At 68.5% G+C, this 18,262-nt stretch overlaps 1 protein-coding gene and 1 long non-coding RNA gene across 2 annotated transcripts in view; one reads left to right on the top strand and one right to left on the bottom strand.

The window, feature by feature from the left end:
- The window catches only part of LOC135403506 (uncharacterized), a 73,744-nt gene that overhangs the window by 43,629 nt on the left and 11,853 nt on the right, over nucleotides 1-18,262 (top strand). The gene's annotated exons all lie outside the window — the stretch shown is intronic.
- NCAN (neurocan) lies at nucleotides 193-17,413 on the bottom strand. Its single transcript, XM_064637595.1, has 16 exons — nucleotides 17,267-17,413; nucleotides 11,257-11,336; nucleotides 9,582-9,983; nucleotides 8,659-8,833; nucleotides 7,923-8,050; nucleotides 6,912-7,205; nucleotides 6,358-6,618; nucleotides 5,720-6,316; nucleotides 4,441-5,634; nucleotides 4,062-4,178; nucleotides 3,282-3,395; nucleotides 2,920-3,078; nucleotides 2,748-2,830; nucleotides 2,525-2,669; nucleotides 1,204-1,386; nucleotides 193-1,092 (listed from the first exon to the last, which is right to left on the bottom strand). The coding sequence occupies exons 2-16, from the start codon at nucleotides 11,327-11,329 to the stop codon at nucleotides 944-946; spliced, it is 4,074 nt and encodes a 1,357-aa protein (XP_064493665.1). The 5' UTR covers nucleotides 11,330-11,336; nucleotides 17,267-17,413; the 3' UTR covers nucleotides 193-943.

Below are 18,262 nucleotides of genomic sequence, written 5' to 3'. Positions count from 1 at the left end.
ACACGTGGCAGCCACCACCGGGGTGACTCGTGGGGAGCACCAGGAGCCCCGGGAGAGGGGTTGGGTTTGCTGCGAGTTAAGTCCCTGTGGTGAAAGGAGGTGGCAAAAAGGACACGGGGGGACCTTCTTGGGGGGACCTTCCTGGGGGTCCCCACAGCCCCCAGGAGGGCACCAGGCTCGGGGAACTCGCTCAACTGTTAAAAAAATTTATTAAAATGTCCAGCAGTACAGAAAGGCAGAGTCAGAAACGGGGGGGAAGGGGGGGCCAGGGCTGGGGAGGGGGGTCAGGACACGGCAGTCACGTCGCAAACAGCAGAGATCAGAAAGCGCCGTACACACACACACACACACACACACACACACACACACACACACACACACACACACACGCCACTCCAACGGGACCGGGACAGCGGGAGCGGGGCAGGAGCAACCGACCGGCCCCAGAGCGGGCACGGGGCGGGACCACGGCCCTGGTGGCACCTGGTGGCACCTGGTGGCACTTGGTGGCACCGTGTCCCCGCCCCGCGGGCAGGACCGGGGTGCCGGGGAAGGAAAAGGGGGGAGGCTGCTAAAAAAACCAGAGCCACCCGAGTGGACGGCCGGGGTGGGACACGGGGGGGCTGCCTGGGTAACCCCCACTTTGGGGACGGGGCCAGAGCCCAGCCGGGGGGGGGGGGGGGGGGGGGTCCCTGTGCGGGGCTGGGGGCTCGACCCCGGGCCGGGGGGGGCTGAGCGTGGGGCATGCAGGGAGGGCTGGGGACGCACACGCAGCCGCCCCCTCCGGATCCTATTCCCTACGGGGCCGGGCATCCTAAGGAGCTAAAGCCAAAAGGGGGTTATAAAAGAGAGGGGGGGGGGGCGGGGGAAGGGGGTGGGAGAGGGGGGCGGGAAACGTCACCACACCCCGCGGGGGACCCTTGTGCTCGGCGGCCCCCCGGCTCTAGAAGTAGTGCCCCTCCTCCATCCAGTCCAGCCGGAGGTGCTTGCGGTGTTTTCGCCGCTCCTTGCGGGGTTTGTGGTGGTGGTGCTGGTGGTGGGGGTGGCTGTGCCGGTGCCGGCGGTGCCGCCGCGCTCGGTGCGACCGCCTGGCTAACGGGGGGGAAAGGGGGGGCAACCGGGGGGAAAGGGGGGGTTAGGAACGGGCACCCCCCCCCCCGGGACCACCCCCTGCCCGCCCCGCCCCGCCCCGTCCCCACTAACGTTTTGTGCAGAGGATTTTGGGCCGGTCCCACTTGCCGGTGCTGTGGCACTTGATGGTGGGCACGTGGCGCTGGGTGAAGCCCTCCTGGCACTGGTAGCGCACGCTGGAGTGGATGTTGTACTTCTCCTTCCTCTTCCCCACCGGGAAGGCGTTGGCCACCTCCGGGGGGGGCCCACACAGCACTGGGGAGGGGACACACACACAGAGCCCTGTCACCCCCCTGCTGCTGGGAGGGGACAAGGGGACACTGCCACCATCACTGGTTCTCTCCAGGAGCCCCCCATTCCCGGGAGGGGACAAGGGGACACTGCCACCATCACTGGTTCTCTCCAGGAGGGGACAAGGGGACACTGCCACTGTCACTGGTTCTCTCCAGGAGTTCCCCATTCCCAGGAGGGGACAAGGGGACACTGCCACTGTCACTGGTTCTCTCCAGGAGCCCCCATTCCCAGGAGGGGACAAGGGGACACTGCCACTGTCACTGGTTCTCTCCAGGAGCCCCCCATTCCCAGGAGGGGACAAGGGGACACCCTGCCACCAGCGGTGGTGGCTTTAGGAGAGGCTCCTCCATCAGGGTGTCCCCGAGGTGTCCCCAGGATTTAATTTGTTAATTAACGGCCCTACTGGGCCGTCATTAACACGCGGGGCGGGGAGGAGCTGGAGGTTAATAAAGCTTCCAAGATAAGGGATGGGAACTTAATGGGTTTAATGGTGGCAAATTAAAGGAGTTCAAGCGGCGAGGGAGGAATTGATTGGGACAAAGAGAGGAAACACAGAGATTCAGGGGGAACCCCTGGAGAGGTTTGCTGAGGATGAGGAGGTTTCCTGGAGAGAGACCGTGGGATGGGAACAGGGATGCTGGGAACTGTGGGGTGGGGGTGCTGCAGGATGGGAATGTTGGGGGCTGCAGGATGGGGATGGGGAGCCCTGTGGGACGGGGACACCAGGGACTGTGGGATGGGGACACCAGGGACTGTGGGACCGGGACACCAGGGACTGTGGGATGGGGACACCAGGGACTGTGGGATGGGGACACCAGGGACTGTGGGATGGGGACATCAGGGACTGTGGGATGGGGAGCCCTGTGGGATGGGGACACCAGGGACTGTGGGATGGGGACACCAGGGACTGTGGGACAGGGACACCAGGGACTATGGGATGGGGACACCAGGGACTGTGGGATGTGGACACCAGGGACTGTGGGATAGGGACACCAGGGACTGTGGGATGGGGACACCAGGGACTGTGGGACGGGGACAGGGGTGCCAGGGGCTGCGGGCTGGGGGTGCCCCAGGGTGAGGGCCCCTGGGCAGGCGGTACCTGTGCCTTTCTTGCAGATGTAGGGCAGGTTGTAGTTGCAGGGCACGTCGTTCCACTTGCCGATCTCGTGGGACACCAGCACCACGCAGTCCTCACCCCCCGCAAAGAAGTTGTCGGGTTGGTTCTCCCGCCAGTTCTCGTATTGCTGCGGGACCCCAGCGAGGGTGAGACCCCCCCCTGCCCCATGCCCCGAGCCCCCCCTCGCCCCCCAAAAGGCCCTCACCAAGCCCGTGTTGTCGGTCCACTGGAAGTCCTGCTCCACGATCCTGTCATTGAGCCCGATCCAGGTGTTCTCGTGCCCAAAACCTGCGGGGAGGGGCACGCCCGGCCCTCAGGGGGGGAGGGGAGGGGCGCCCGGGGGGGCGGGACGGGGTGTGACCCCCACACACACCCACCGTTGATGAAGCCGTGCTCCTCCGGGGAGTGGATGCTGGTGAGGTGCCCGGAGCGGCGCCGGCAATCCCGCTCCGCGTCCTCCCAGGAGCGCCGGCGGGAGAAGTACCGGTAGCAGTGCCCCTGGAACTTGTGCCAGTTGTGGTCACAGCCCTCCGTGTCTGCGGAGGGGACACGGGGACGGTGGGGACAGAGAAAGGGGACCGGCGGCACGGGGAGGGACGCGGGGAGCGGCTCCTCATCCCGCGCCCCCTCCCAGCACCCCCAGAGCGGCGGGGGGGTGCCCAGCACCCCTCGGGGGCCTCCCCCACCCCGTGGCGACCCACCCGGGGGGTTCGTGGGGACACCGGGGGCTGCTCCCCACCTTTCTCGCAGCGGCTGCCGCCGTAGCTGGGCAGGCAGAGGCACACGAAGGAGTTCACCTCGTCGATGCAGGTGCCGCCGTTCTGGCAGGGGCTGGACAGGCAGTCGTCGATGTCTGCGGGGACACCGCGGGGGGCTGTGGGCACGGGGAGACCCCCCTGGCACCCCACCACCACCCACCCCGCCCATCGCCCCCTCCAGTGCCGGCGGTGACCGAGGGTGGGGGATTGGGCAGGACTTGGAGCCGCGGCCCCATTCCCGCGGCTGCTGCTCCGCGCTGGGCTGGGACAGGGATTGGGATGCTCCCGTGTGGGGCAGGGATTGGGATGCTCCCGTGTGGGGCAGGGATTGGGATACTCCTGTGCCGGGGCAGGGTTTGGGATGCTCCTGTTCCGGGGCAAGTTTGGGATGCTCCCGTGCCGGATAAGGGCTCGGGATGCTCCTGTTCCGGGGCAGGTTTGAGATGTTCCTGTGCCGGGGCAGGGCTCAGGATGCTCCTGTTCCGGGGCAAGTTTGGGATGCTCCCGTTCTAGGGCAGGGTTTGGGATGCTCCTATTCCGGGGCAGGTTTGGGATGCTCCCGTTCCGGGGGAGGTTTCGGATACTCCCGTGCCGGGGCAGGATTTGGGATGCTCCTGTGCCGGGGGAGGTTTGGGATGCTCCCGTGCCATGGCAGGATTTGGGATGCTCCTGTGCCGGGGGAGGTTTGGGATGCTCCTGTGCCGGGGGAGGTTTGGGATGCTCCCTTGCAGGGGCAGGGCTCGGGACGCCCCGGCTCTCACCGATCTCGCAGTTCTCCCCGGTGAACCCGGGGGCGCAGCTGCAGCCGCAGACGGTGCCGTTGGCGCGGCAGGTCCCGCCGTGCAGGCAGGGGTTGTTCTCGCAGGGGTCCGACGGGGCTGGGGAGGGGGGGAGCAGGAGCCCTGAGCCCGGGCGGGGGGACACAGCGGCCCCCACCCCATCCCCGCTCCCATCCCACCCGCGCCCAGTTGGTGGAAACTCCCCAGGGACTGAACTGGTTTGGGTAAAAGGAGAGAAATCTCCCAAACCTCCCCCCCAAACCCTCCCGGTGGGTCAGCAGGAAGCTCCCGCCTCCCCAGCCCGTCGTCCCTGTGCCCATCAGCCGCGGGGGACACGGGGACACGCTGCCATCGCACTCACCGTGCCGGGTGGCGTTGCCGGTGCCCCCCCAGGCCAGCAGCTCCCGCTCCTCCGTTCCCGGCCCCTCGCCGCTCCCGCTGTCGGCGTCCAGCAGCGGGGACCCCCCCGGGCCCCCCAGCTCCGCTGCCACCGAGGGCTCGGAGAGCAGCCCCGCGCCGGGGGGCTCGGGGGTCCCCTCCACCCCCGGGTGGGCAGCAGTGGGTGGTGACCAGGGGCCGCGGGTGGCCGAGCCGAGGGGCGCGGGGGGCTCTTCCCTCCTCGCCTCCCCGGAGGAATCCTCCTGGCTGGGGGATGTTGGAGCATCCTCGTGGCTGGGGGGGACTGAGGAGCCCAGGGGGGGCTGCCGAGGGCCCGGGGGGGGCAGGAGGAGCTGCTCCCCTGCCCCCAGCTCCGGCCCAGCGTGGCCGGTGGGATGGGGGGCTGCGGGGCCGAAGCCCGTGGACCCCTCCTCGGCCGCCGGCTCCAGCACCGCCGCCTCCACCGGCCCCTCGGAGCTGGCCCACGGGGTCCCCGCGGTGGCCGCGGGAGGAGTTGATGGCGAGGGGACGTCCCAACCCGGCGGGGGCGCGGCCGCTTCACTGCTGGGCTCGGCTGCGCCTTTCCCGACATCCCTGGATTCCTCTGGCTGCTCCCGGCCGGGCTCAGCCGGCCCGTGGGGGGCCGTGGGGCTCAGCCCCCCCTGGGCATGAGGAGCAGCCCCCTCGGTGGGGCCGGGGGTGGCCGGGTGACCCGTGGAGGGGCCATCTGGGAGCAGGAAGGTCACCGCCTTCCTCTGCCTCTCCAGCGAGGCGTCCCCCGGGGCCCCGCTGCCGTCACCGTCACCGCGGGGCTGTGGGGCCGGCTCGGGACCCTCGGCCACCAGCGGGGCGGGGGGCAGCGGGGGCCACGCTGGGACAGAGCCACCGTCCTCCTGGGACACGGTGTCCCCGGAGAAGTCCTCGGTGGCCTCGGCGGGCGGCCGGGGGGAGTCCCCGCGGGCGCTGGGGACACGAGGCTGGGCCTCATCCGTGGGGATGTCCCGGCGGCCCAGAGCGTCGTGGGGAGTCACAGAGACAGGCAGGGGTGGGGACGGCACGGGGGGTGTTCCCACAGGCCCCCCAGGACCGCGGGGGCTCCACAATTCCTGCGGGGAATCCCTCGGGGCCGGCGCCTGTGGCGAGGGCGACGCCGGGGCGGTGGCCGGTGCCATCAGCTCTGCAAGAGATGGCACAGCCGTGGGGTCCCCAACCCAGCACAGCCCCCGCCAGACCCCCCCTGGCCGTTCCTGGGTGTCACTTACCGGGGCTGATCTCCTCCTCCAGCGTGTTGGGGGACACGTCGGGGCCCTCCCGCCGCAGGCTCTCGGTGCCGGCTCGGGGGACGTTCCACGGCTCCACCGCGTTGGCCGCAGCTTCCTTCACCTCCAGGGCCAGGACGGGGGCCTGGGTGGCTGTCCCCACTGGGTCCCCAGCCACTGTGGGGTCCCCAGCTGCCACCGTGGGGTCCCCAGTTGCCACCGTGGGGTCCCCAACTGCCACCGTGGGGTCCCGGCTCTGCCGCTGGAGCTGGAAGTAGCGCCCGTTCAGCCCAGCGTGGCTCTTCCTCGGGGGGTGGGAGCTGGGGAGGGGCAGGCTGGGGGTCTCTGCTGCTGTGCTGGGGACCATCCCCAGCCCGGGTGGTGCCAGTGATGCTCCGGTGCTGTGCTCCCGGGCTGGGCTTTGGGAAGGTGGCAGGAGGGTGACCGGGGGCTCCTCGGGGTCTTCTTGCACCGGCAGCGCTGGGCTGGCACCGGCCGGATCCCGCCAGGAGCTCTCCAGGGCCTGATCCACCACATTGAGAGCCTCCTCCTCGTGGGGCCACGCCAGCGAGGGGGCCGTGGGGGTGGCAGGGGTGTCCCACCGTCCATCCCCAGCCCGGGAGCTGTCGGTGCCAGGGCGGCCCCCGGGAGGTCCCCGCGCTGGGCTGTGGCCATGGGGCTGCTGCTCGCCGGCCTCAGCTGCTCCTCCTCCTCCTCCTCCTCCTCCTCCTTGCCTGGCCCCGAGGGCCCCGGCTGTGGCAGGAGCTCGTAGTGGTGGCGGGGGGTGTCCCTGGTGTCCCCCGAGGTGCCCAGCTCCTCGCTGTGCTCCACCAGCACGTTGTCACTGCCCGGCGGGTCGGGCACGGGCGGCACCGGCTCCTCCACATCCCTCTGCCCCGCGGCTGCAGGGACACCACGAGCATCAGAGGGGCAGGACGGGCTTCCAGGTCACGGGGTGGGTCCCACAGCCCCCCTTGAGTGTCTGTGCCAGGCACTGCACCCCCCCAGCCAGGGTGACACCCGGGGCTGGGCTCCCTCCCAGCGCCACTCTCCTCATCCATCCCGTTAATTCCCCAATTAAATAAATATTCATCCTCAGCAATTTTCCTGGCCACGCCCACTGATTCCCAAGGCATCTCGGTGCTGCTGAGGGGTCGGGGGGGAGCTGGGTGGCACCGTGGCTGGTCCCCCTTACCTTGGTAGCAGTAGGCGTCGAACCTGGAGGCGGCGGGGGGGAACCCGGTGCGGTTGGGGAACTGGTAGAGGGTCCTGACCCCCGGGGCCTCTCCCCCACACTTCCTGCGGGGCACCCTGATGGGGTAGCGGACGCTGCCGTCGGCCAACCAGCCCGGGTCACACTGGTCCAGCCCCTCCCGCCAGGCCAGGTACAGCTGCCCCGTGGTGGCCAGCGAGGCCCCCCGGCTCCGGCAGTGCCGCCGGGCCCCCTGCCAGGTGAACCTCCCCGGCGCCGTGGCGTAGAACACCGTCCCTGCAGGAGAGAGAGGCCTTGGGCACACGGGGACAGGGAGCCGTGATGGTCCCCACGGCCCCGAGCCCAGCCATGGCTCTGTCACTTGGGTGCCGTGGCCACGCCGTGCCAAGGATGGCACGGGGCACTGGCACCGGCCTGGCACCGGCCCTGCAGCCAAACCCCAGCAGGAGAGCCAAGGATGGAGATGCCTGTGCTCCCAGCCGTGCCATGGTCATGGAGGGACACCCCTGGGCATCCAGCTGTGCTCCCAGCTGTGCCATGGCCACAGAGGGACATCCCTGGGCATCCAGCCGTGCCATGGCCATGGAGGGACATCCCTGGGCATCCAGCTGTGCTCCTGGCCATGGAGGGACATCCCTGGGCATCCAGCTGTGCCACGGCCATGGAGGGACATCCCTGGGCATCCAGCTGTGCTCCTGGCCATGGAGGGACACCCCTGGGCATGCAGCTGTGCTCCTGGCCATGGAGGGACACCCCTGGGCATCCAGCTGTGCCATGGCCACGGAGGGACACCCCTGGGCATCCAGCTGTGCCATGGCCATGGAGGAACACCCCTGGGCATCCAGCTGTGCCATGGCCACGGAGGGACACCCCTGGGCATCCAGCTGTGCCGTGGCCATGGAGGGACATCCCTGGGCATCCAGCCGTGCTCCTGGCCGTGCCGTAGCCGTGGTGGGACACCCCCGGGCCCCCATGCCCACCCCCATCCCTTGCCTCTCAGCTCCCGGGCGTAGCAGTACACGTCGTACTGTTCCTCGGGCTCCCTCCGCCCGTAGCTCCGGACCCCGGGGAGGCTGTTGCGGTCTCCATAGCAACCGGGCCGGGACAGCATGATGGGATACCTGTGGAGAGGGACAGTGTGATGGGATGGATACCTGTGGAGAGGGACAGTGTGATGGGATGGATACCTGTGGAGAGGGACAGTGTGATGGGATGGATACCTGTGGAGAGGGGCTGTGTGGTGGGATGGGTACCTGTGGAGAGGGACAGTGTGATGGGATGGATACCTGTGGAGAGGGACAGTGTGATGGGATACCTGTGGAGAGGGACAGTGTGATGGGATGGATACCTGTGGAGAGGGACAGTGTGATGGGATGGGTACCTGTGGAGAGGGACAGTGTGATGGATGGATACCTGTGGAGAGGGGCTGTGTGGTGGGATGGATACCTGTGGAAAGGGGCTGTGTGGTGGGATGGATACCTGTGGAAAGGGCTGTGTGGTGGGATGGATACCTATGGAAAGGGGCTGTGTGGTGGGATGGATACCTATGGAAAGGGGCTGTGTGATGGGATGGGTATCTATGGAAAGGGGCTGTGTGATGGGATGGATACCTGTGGAGAGGGGCTGTGTGTGGGATACCTGCCAGAGAGGGGCGGTGTGAGCGCTCAGTCCCGCTGAGGGAGGGTCCCGGCCGCCCTCCCTCCCTCCCTCCCGCCGTGCCCGCACTCACCGCACGCTCTGGTCGCCCAGCCAGCCCGCGTCGCAGTTGTCGTAGCCGTCCTCGAAGGCGGCCTGGAGGTGCCGGGGGGAGGCGATGACGGCCGAGTTGTCCCGGCAGGCGCGGCGGGCGGCGGGGAAGGTGAGGGCGTAGCGCTGGCCCGCGGGCCGGTAGTGGAACACGACGCCTGGGAGGGCACAGGAGTGCAGGGAACCGTCGGCAGAGGAGGGGGGACGCGGCACGGGGGGCAGGGCTGGCGCGGGGTACGCGGGGCACGGAGATCACACGGGGTGCAGGGCTTTTGTGGGGCGAGGGGACTACACGGGGTGAACGGCTCTCATGGGGTGTGTGGGGTTTATTGGGGTGCACGGTTCTCATGGAGTGAATGGCTCTCATGGGGTGCAGGGAGTACGTGGGATGCATGGGGTACATTGGGGTGCATGGGGTACATTGGGGTGCATGGGTACATTGGGGTGCATGGCTCACATGGGGTGCACAGAGCTCTCATGGGGTGCAGGGAGTACATGGGGTGCATGGGGTACGTTGGGGTGTACAGCTCTCATGGTGTGCACAGAGCTGTCATGGGGTGCCTGGGGTACATTGGGGTGTATGGGGTACATTAGGGTGCACAGCTCTCATGGGGTGAATGGCTCTTGTGGGGTGCATTGGGTACATTGGGGTGCATGGGGTACATTGGGGTGTGTGGCTCTCGCGGGGTGCATGGCTCTCCCAGGGCACACAGCTCACCCGGGGTGCACTCACAGCTCACCCGGGGTACACTCACAGCTCACCCGGGGTGCACTCACAGCTCACCCAGGGTACACTCACAGCTCACCCTCCTCGTCTCGGACCCGTGGGGTGCCCACCCCTCACAGCTCCCGCACCACCCCGCCGTGCCCCCCCCGCCCTCCCGGCCGTGCCGGGGCCCGGCTCACCTGTCACCTCCAGCGGCAGCAGGTCCTGCTCGTCCTCGATGCCGGCCACCACCTCGCACCGGTAGAGCCCCGAGTCGCTGGCGCGGGCCCCGCGCAGCTCCAGCGTGGCGTTGGAGCGGTCACGGGGGTAGCCGGGCAGGGACACGCGGCCCTCGTAGGCTCTCACCACCTTCACCGCGTTGTCCTTGGCCACCAGGATGGGCGCGTCCTCCCTCTGCCCGGTGGCCGAGCGCACCTTGCTCCATTTGACGCGGGGCGGGTCGGGGGGCTCGTTGGGCCCCAGGGAGGCGGAGGGGTGGAGCAGGAAGAGGCAGGGCAGGGCCACGGGCTCCCCCAGCCCCACGCGCAGCGCCTGGTGCTGCACCCTGCTGATGTGGATCACCTTCCCATCGTCCTGGGAGCCTGCGGGGGGAGGAGCCCGGGTACCGCGGGGCTCTTGTGCACAGCGGGCAGAGCCGGGGGTGTTGCAGGGTGTGGGGGGGCACCCCTGAGCCCCCCAGAGTGGAGCTCGAGTGCAGCCACCCTGTCTTGTGGCCAGGGAGACACTTTGCCCATTAAATCTGCCCAGACTCGGATGAGGTCCCCAACTGCCCCTGGATGCTGCTCGTGGGTCCACACCCACTGCTCTGTGCCCGTGGGTCCCACATTGCTCTGTGGGGATACCAGCACTTCCCGAGGGGATATCAGTGCTTCCCGAGGGGATACCAGCACTCTATGAGGAGATACCAGCACTCCATGAGGGGATATCAGCACTCCCCGAGGGGATATCAGCACTTCCCGAGGGGATACCAGCACTCCATGAGGGGATACCAGTGCTTCCTGAGGAGATACCAGCACTCCATGAGGGGATATCAGCGCTTCCCGAGGGGATACCAGCACTCCATGAGGGGATACCAGCATTCCCCGAGGGGATACCAGCACTCCCCATCCCTGCCTGCAGAGGTGGATCCCTCACCATCTACCCGGGGCTGCCCAACCCCTGTGGCACGAGCAGAAAAGCCCCCCCGCCTCCTCCCTGCTGGGATAAGACATGGCAGGACCATGACCTCCTCCTCCTCCTCCTCCTCCTCCTCCTCCCGCACTAATCCTGCCCCAGCCTGTGCAGCCTCCCAGCTCCGCCGCCACAAATCCCCCACATCTCGGGTCCCCCGTGGTCCTGCTCCCCCTGCCCACAGCGGGCTCAGGGGGTGTCCCCTGCAGAGCTCAGCCAGCTGGGGACTGGGAAGGCCACTAATCACCCCCCCAGCACCTTCCTCCCCCCGGCTCCCCACCCTCCATCGCACCCCACACCCTCGGCCCACGGGGGGACACACACGGGCAGCGTTCCGGGGTGGGGGATCCCAAATCATCCCCCCCGTGCAGGAGGACGCTGCAGGGACAGGGGGGGACACGGGCTGTCGTGGCTGGAGCCACAGCAAATCCCCGGGGGGCTCAGCCCCGCGGCCGGGGGGGGGGGGGCTGCCAGCGGGATTAAGGATTTAAGGTCTCGCCTGTGGGGATCCCAGCACGGGGCGGGGGGGGGATCCACACAGGCGCCTGGGGGGCTTCTCCCTCCCTAATCCCGCAGGCCGGGCCCTCCCCGGGTCATTATGCGCCCTCACGGTTCGCTCTGGCCGCCAGTTCATTATTTCCTGCTGTTTGCTCTCAGCGCTCCCTCGGCCCTGGCAGCACTTACCCAGCACGGCGATGGGGAGCAGGGAGAGCCCGAGCAGGACCCAGCAGCCGGCATCCCCCATCCCATGGACCATCCTTGACCTGCAACGACAGCGGGGGGTGGGTGGGAGGCCATAAATCACCGCGGGGGCACTGCAGGATTAGCCCCTCTCAGCGGGGTCCCTCTCAGCAGGGACTGGCCATAAGCCCGGAGAGAGTTCGATCTCACTCTTGGAATGAGGTCGGGATGAGGGATGAGGTGCCCCCATCGCCAGCTGGGGGTCCCTGTGTGTCCCTGCCATCAGTGCCACCCACGGTGACATCCCTGTGGGCACCCGGTGTGCGGCTGGAGGTGGGACACGTGTGCCCGTGGTGGGCAAACCTGGGGGTCCCGCAGCCCCCCAGCCCTGTGCTGGGTGCAACTGTCACCAGGTGCCCACCACCACCATCACCACAACTCCCACACCACCATCACCACAACTCCCATCATCACCATCACCCAGCTCCCACCACCACCATCTCCAGGCATGAACACGACCGTTGCCCAGCTCCCACTACCATCATCACCCAGAACTCCCCATCACCATCACCCAGATCTCCTCATCACCACCCCACAGATTTCCCCACCACCATCTCCCGATTCCCTCCCCATCACAGCCACACTCAGGTTTTGTCTGGACACCAAACCAGCCAAGCAGAGGCAGCAGGGGCACAACCAGCACCCCCAAACCCCAAATCCCACACTGGAGCTTGGCACCACTCAGCCACGAGCTTGAACCACACCCCGGGTCCCCCCTGCACCGGCAGATCCACCGTGGGGTTTGCTGGTCCCCCCCAGCTCCAACATCGATCCCTGCCCGGTCTCAGACAGCAATTTGGGGAGCACTCAGCCTTTGGGGGGACACCAGGAGCCCCCCATCCCTCTCCCAGCTGCCCAGAACCGAGTCTCTGCCTCATCCCACCGGCTCCCCCATCCCTGATGCTCCATTTCCCAGCCCTTGATTTCTCGTTTTGTCCCTTCTGTGCTTTTATGGGACAAAAATAGCAAGAAAGAGCAAAACGACGAGAAAAAAAGAGACACCCCCCCCCCCCCCCCCCCCGTGTTCGGTGCTGGCAAAGGGCCTTTTTGGGGATGCAGAACCGAGTTTTATCTTATTTCCTCTAAAGAAGAAAGCGTTGGCAGCCCCTTCCCTCCCCCGGCAGCTCCGCGGGGCGTTCTGCCCCCGAAGCCAACTGCTGGGAGAAGAGGAGGAGGTGACCGTGACCCCGGCCATGGGGGGGAATTCCCGGGGCGTGGAGCCGGGAGTGGGCTGTGCCACATCTGAACATTCCCAGAGCATCCCCGAGGCCGCTCCAGGGCACCCACAGCAGCTCCTTCATCCCCTCTCGGAGGTGCTCCGGGAGGGAAATCCCTCCTTCTCTCATCCTCGGCAGCGCCGAAGTTTTCCCAGTTTTCCCGCTACGGGGGGGAAAACCAGAAAGAATTGCTTGGCAGGGCCGGGCCCGGGAGGTTCCAGCTCCTCCCACTGAAATGCTAATCCTGATTTTCCGGGATGTCCAGGAGCCCTCCCAGTGCAAACCATCGCCCAGACACCGCCCGGGACCTGCTGGGGACGGTGGGTGATGGAAGGTGCGGGAAGGGAACGCCCAGGACACTCAGCTCCAGGGGAAAAGGGAGCCCCGGGCTGTGCTCGCACGTCCCAGGGCTTCAAACCACCCCTTTTAGGTCTTTTCACCTGTTTGAAAGACTTTTCGACGTTTTCACCCAGTTTCTTTTCCTCATCCCTTGATGCTCCCCCTCTGCAGCTTCCAAGCAGTTTTTCCCACCGAAAGGCAGGACAAGGCAGTTTCCCACGTGGGACAACAGCGGTTGGATCTCCCTCCCTGCCGCCTCCCTACAGCATCCCTGAGACCTTCCTCTCCTCCATCCTCCTCCTCCCTGGCCCGTGGAGCTCCCAGCGGAGCATCCCCCGTTCCCAGGGAGCCCCCGGGGGCCACCAGCCCCATCCCTGTGCCCGGTGCCACGCGGGGAAGGTGGGATGGAGCCGGGAGAGGCCCCGCAGAGCCGCGTTCACACGAGGAGTACAAATCCTCCTCCGGGCTCCCGGCTGTTTACTCAGAGCCGGGTCCTCGCTGAGCAAACACCCGGCGTTTATTTAAATGTTAAACACCGGAGTTGCTCTCTGGGTTTCCAGTCACCCCCCGGGCGGCTGCGGAGCCGGGAGGGAGGGAAGGGACGGGCCCTGAGCCCGGCGGGGACACCCCGGGCTGGCTGGGCGTGGGGAGTGGGTGCTGCCGGGGGCTCGGGGGTGCTCGGGGCCGGGGGGGTCACAGGGCTGTGCGGCTCCAGCTGCACCGGCGCCTTCCCTGACATCAGCAGTTCCGCGGGATTTGCTTTCGCAGCAGGGAAGGAGCCGCGGCGGGAAGGGCCGGCCCTGCCCGCGGCACCCGCTGCCTCCTCGGGGTGACCTGACCACGACTGGGGGGGTCCCGGGCGTCCCCCACGCCAGGGACGGGGCGCACAGCCCCTGCCACCGCCTCGGGGACACCCGGCTGGCACCCCCGCCCCTGGAAGGTGCAGGGAGCACATTCCCCGTGTCCCCGGCACGTTCCGTCCCCACCCCAGCCCCTCGCTGGACCCCCCCCGGCCGCCGCCCCTGCCGAGCCCGGCGATGTGCTGAGCCAGCGAAAAGTTTATCCCAAGGTCAGGACAAGTGACACGATGGGCTCCACTCCCCGCCGGGGCCGGAGCCACCACACGCCGTGTCCCCGCACGGGGACCCCCGGCATTGTCCTCAGCCCCTCCCAGCCCCGGCGCCTCGTTAATTATTGAGATCGTCTCCGTCCCACCTCCCCTGGATCCACTAACCCACAATCCAGCTCCCGCAGCGCCCGGGAGGCAGCCCGGGGGTGGCACGGCCGCATCCCGACCCCGCGGTGCCACCGGGATCAGCCCCGGCTGGGTCCGGGATGCCCAGCACGGGCAGCACCGGCTCAGCACCACCAGCCCCTGTTCCAGAGCCAGGGGCAGCATCGGCCCCATCCCGCTGGGGCGGGATCCAGCTGGGAATCCCCATGGAAGGAGCCCCGGGCTCGGCCGTGAGGGCATCACCGCGCCGTCCCCGGCAGTGCCAGCGAGGCGACAAGGTGACAAGGTGAGGAGGGTGGCGGGGGGGTGGCCGGGCGGGGAGGGCGGCAGTGCCACCTCGAGCACACCGGGGGCTGAATTTCGCAGGGGGGTCTCTCTCTCTCTGCAGTCACGGCGATGCCACGGTGACGTCCCCGATGCCACGTGGCCGGGCCCCCTCGGGGACAAGGAGCGTGTCCCTGTCCCTCAGCGTCCCAGCCCAACCGGGGGAACGGCAGGCGAGAGAAATTTAAAATAACGCCGGTGCAAACCGCCCCCCCCCCCCACACACACACGGGTGAACATTTTCACATCTGTCACTAGCTGTCACCTCATGAATAATTCATATTTCTCATGAATATGCAAAGCCGGGACTGATGATTAGCTTGAGCTGAAACATAGCTTAATTCCACACAGGCCGGTGGGCGCCGGGACCACCCGGACAGTTTCGGGGTCACCTCTGTCCCCAACCTGCCCCGAGCCATGGGCTGGGCCGGGGGCAGCTGAGGAGCCCGGGGTGTCCACGGAGCAGAGGGGACATTTGGGACGGTGCTGGGGACACGAGATTGGGACGGGTGGGAGGGGAGGCGATGCACTGCCCACCCACCCAGGCAGCCTGGATGCAGCTGGACGTGGGTGCGCCCGACCCCGGGGACGCCCCAGCCCTGGGGGTGCCCCCAACTTCCCCCCAGCCAGGACGGAGCCCCCGTGACCTCCGTTGTCCCCACGGGTCACTCCAGTCCCCGGTGCCACCGGCGCACACGCAGCACTTGGGTGCCCACCCACCCGGCGTGTCCCCCCCGCCGCGGACACCCCGCGGGGCTGACCCCGCACCCCCCGCCCCCAACCCCGCCGGGACCACCAGCCCCCCGCGGCACCCACCTCCCTCCCGGCGGTGCCCCCGCCGCCCCGGCGGGCTGGGGGTGTCCGCCGAGGGACCCCCCCGGGGCTGCGCGGCCGCGGCAGGAGCCCGGCGGCGGGGCCGGCTCCGCGTCCCCTCCTCTCTGCCCACAACAAAGGAATTCTGCAAACCTCGCTGCCGTCACATCTCACAGGCAACGTGATGCTTCCCGCTCCCCCCCAGCCTGCCAGAATAAATTAGCACCTCGGCAAACTGTGATCCCGTCCAATATGGGCCCTTTGCTGGGTGCGATTTTTATTAGGCAGACAGTCTGCAGCCTTTATTTTGGAATTTGCTCCTCTTTGTTTTTTTTTTTTTTTTTGGTTTGGTTTTGGTTTTTTTCTTTTCACTCTTTTATTCTTTCTGCCCCCCTTTCTCGTCTCTCCCCGGGAAGCCCAGAGCGCGGCGGGAGCCGCGAAGCCGGCGCAGCATCCTCGGCTCCATCCCCGGGGAGGGTTCGCCCACCCCCTCAGCGGCTCTGAACACGGCGCCGGTGCCTGGCACCAAGAAACGGGCAGGAGACCCCCGGGCCAGGCCTCTGGCACCGTCCCCCCACCACCGCCGGTGTTTGGCTTTGCCGAGCCCCTCACCGGGATCCGCGCCCTCCTCCGCCCGTCCCGGCCTATCCACGCGGGTGCGGGACACGCGGGTGGGGCTCATCCTGCCCGCGGTGCTCAGCACCCGGCGCTCTGCCAGCCCTGCCAGCGCCCTGGCAGCCTGGGGGCACCCCGGGACAGGGAACTTCCCGGCTCCCGACCTGCCACCGGCAGCACCACAGGGATGGCCGAGGCACACCCGGCTCTGGCACCGCAGCGGGGTGACACCCCGGGGGCACCCACCCGCCAGCACCCACTGCTCTCCCTCCACCCCTCACCCCCTGCCCCTGCCCGTGTCTCACTGCCAGGCCCTGGGGGTCTCAGGGCACGGTGTCCCCCAGCCTGTCCCCGAGCTGGAGTCCCCCAGCCCTTCTGAGCCCCAAGCCCGGTGTCCCCAGCCCCCCCCCGAGCCCTGGCCCCTGCAGTGTCCACCTGTCCTGATGTCCCCAGTGTCCCCCTGTCCTGCTGTGCCCACAACCCCAGTGGCCACACCCCCACTGTCCACCTGTCCCGGTGCCCCCAACCCCACTCCTGATCCCCCCAGTGTCCCCTCCAGCCCCACCGTTCCCAACCCCCGCACCCCTGACAGCCCCCCACGCCCTCAGTGTCCCCAGCCCTCAGTGACAGCATCTCCCCCACCCCAGGGCCACCATCCCTCATCCCTGCCCACCCCGGTCCCCACAGTGTCCCCCCGCCCCGAGCCCCGAGTGTCCCCCAGCTCCCGCATTCCCACGGCGGCCCCAGCCTGGATTCATCCCTCTCCTGCCACAGCGGCGCCAGTGTCACCGTCCCCATCCCCGGCACCGGGACCCGCGTGCTCCTCCCCCAATCCCGCATCCCCCCCGCGCCCCCAGCCCCGATCGGTCCCTCTCCCGCCGCCGCGGTGCCGCTGACAATGCCGCTGTCACCGGCCCCAGCCCCGCGCCCGCAGCGCTGCCGGTGCCGGTGTCCCCGTCCCCATCCCCGGCCCCGCATTCCTGCAGCCTCCGCACCCCCACGGCGTCCCCAGCCCGGATCCAGCCCGGATCCAGCCCGGATCCATCCCTCTCCATCCCTCTGCTGCCGTAGCGGTGCCGCTGTCACCATCCCCACATCCCCATCCCCGGGCCCCGCGTCCCCGCCATCCCCCGCATCCCCGCCGTGCCCGCAGCCCTCCCGCAGCCCTCCCGCTCCCGCCGCGGCGGTGCCGGTGCCGGTACCGGTGTCGGTGTCACCGTCCCCAGCCCCGGGCCCCCTCGTTCCCTTCGCCCCCCCCCCGTCCCCTCCTCCCCCCGCCCGCCTCCGTCCCGCTGCCGCCGCCGCGGTGCCGGTGCCGGTGTCCCCCATCCCCGGCGCTGTCCCCGCAGCGGGGGCGGTGCCGGTGCCGGTGCCGGTGCCGTGCCGGTGCCGGTGCCGGTGCCGCACGTACCTGCTCCGCGCTCAGGGCGCGCCGGGACTCATCGCCGCCGGTGGAGCCGAACGCCCCGCCGGCAACCGGGGGCTTAAAAGCGGGGCTCGGGGAGGGGGGCGGCGGGCCGGGCTCCCCCCGGAGGGGGCCGAGCCGGGCCGGGCCGGGCCAATCGCGGCTGGCGGCGGGCGCGGCCCCCCCGCCGCCGGTGCCGCCGGTGCCGCCCGCCCCGCACCTGCCCCGCAGCGGCCCCGAACCCGCGCCCGCTCCGCGCCCGCCGCGCTGCCCCGGCGCAGGGCGAGGGGCTGCCGCGCATGCGCCGCCTCACCCCCCCCCAAAAAAAAAACCCGGCTCCCCCCACCAACCTCCCCCCCCCAAAAAAAAAAAAAAAACCACGGGGCCGCCCCCTCCCCATGGAACGGGGCCAATCCCCCGCCGGGGGGGGCAGGGGGGGGCTGGGGGGGTGTCTGTAATGAGGGGGGGTCTCTAAGAGGGGAGGGGGGTGCCTGTAATGGGGGGGGTCTCCGAGATGGGAAGGGGGGGTCCTTGTGATGAGGGTGGGGTCCTGAGAGAAAGGGGGGCATCCCTGTAACAGGGGTGGGGTCCCTAAGAGGGGAGAGCATGTCCTTGTAAGGGAGTGGGGTCCCTAAGAGGGGGCGGGGGGTCCCTAAGGTGGGGGGGATTCTCTGTAATAGGGCTGGGGTCCCAAAGATGGGAGGGGGTGTCCCTGCAATGGAAGCAGGGTCCCTAAGAGAGGAGAGGGGACCCCAGAAGGATTTTGGGGTATCTCCCAAGAGGGGAGCCTCTCCCAGCCCCTCTGCACCCCAAAATCCCTCCCAAGCCATACAGGCTGCATCCAGCAGCATCCTCCAGCCCCTCTGCACCCCCAAATCCCTTTTAAGCCACAGAGGTGCAACCAGCAGCATCTTCCAGCCCCTCAGCACCCCACACGGCCCCTTCTGGGGTGTGCAGAGGGGGTGGAAGGTGCTGAGAACTCAAAAAGGCACGAAAAACCCC

This window comes from Pseudopipra pipra, chromosome 27, assembly GCF_036250125.1.
Source record: "Pseudopipra pipra isolate bDixPip1 chromosome 27, bDixPip1.hap1, whole genome shotgun sequence".
NCBI lineage: Eukaryota > Metazoa > Chordata > Aves > Passeriformes > Pipridae > Pseudopipra > Pseudopipra pipra.
Note: the sequence above shows the minus strand (reverse complement) of the source record. Positions and strands in the feature narration are given on the sequence as shown.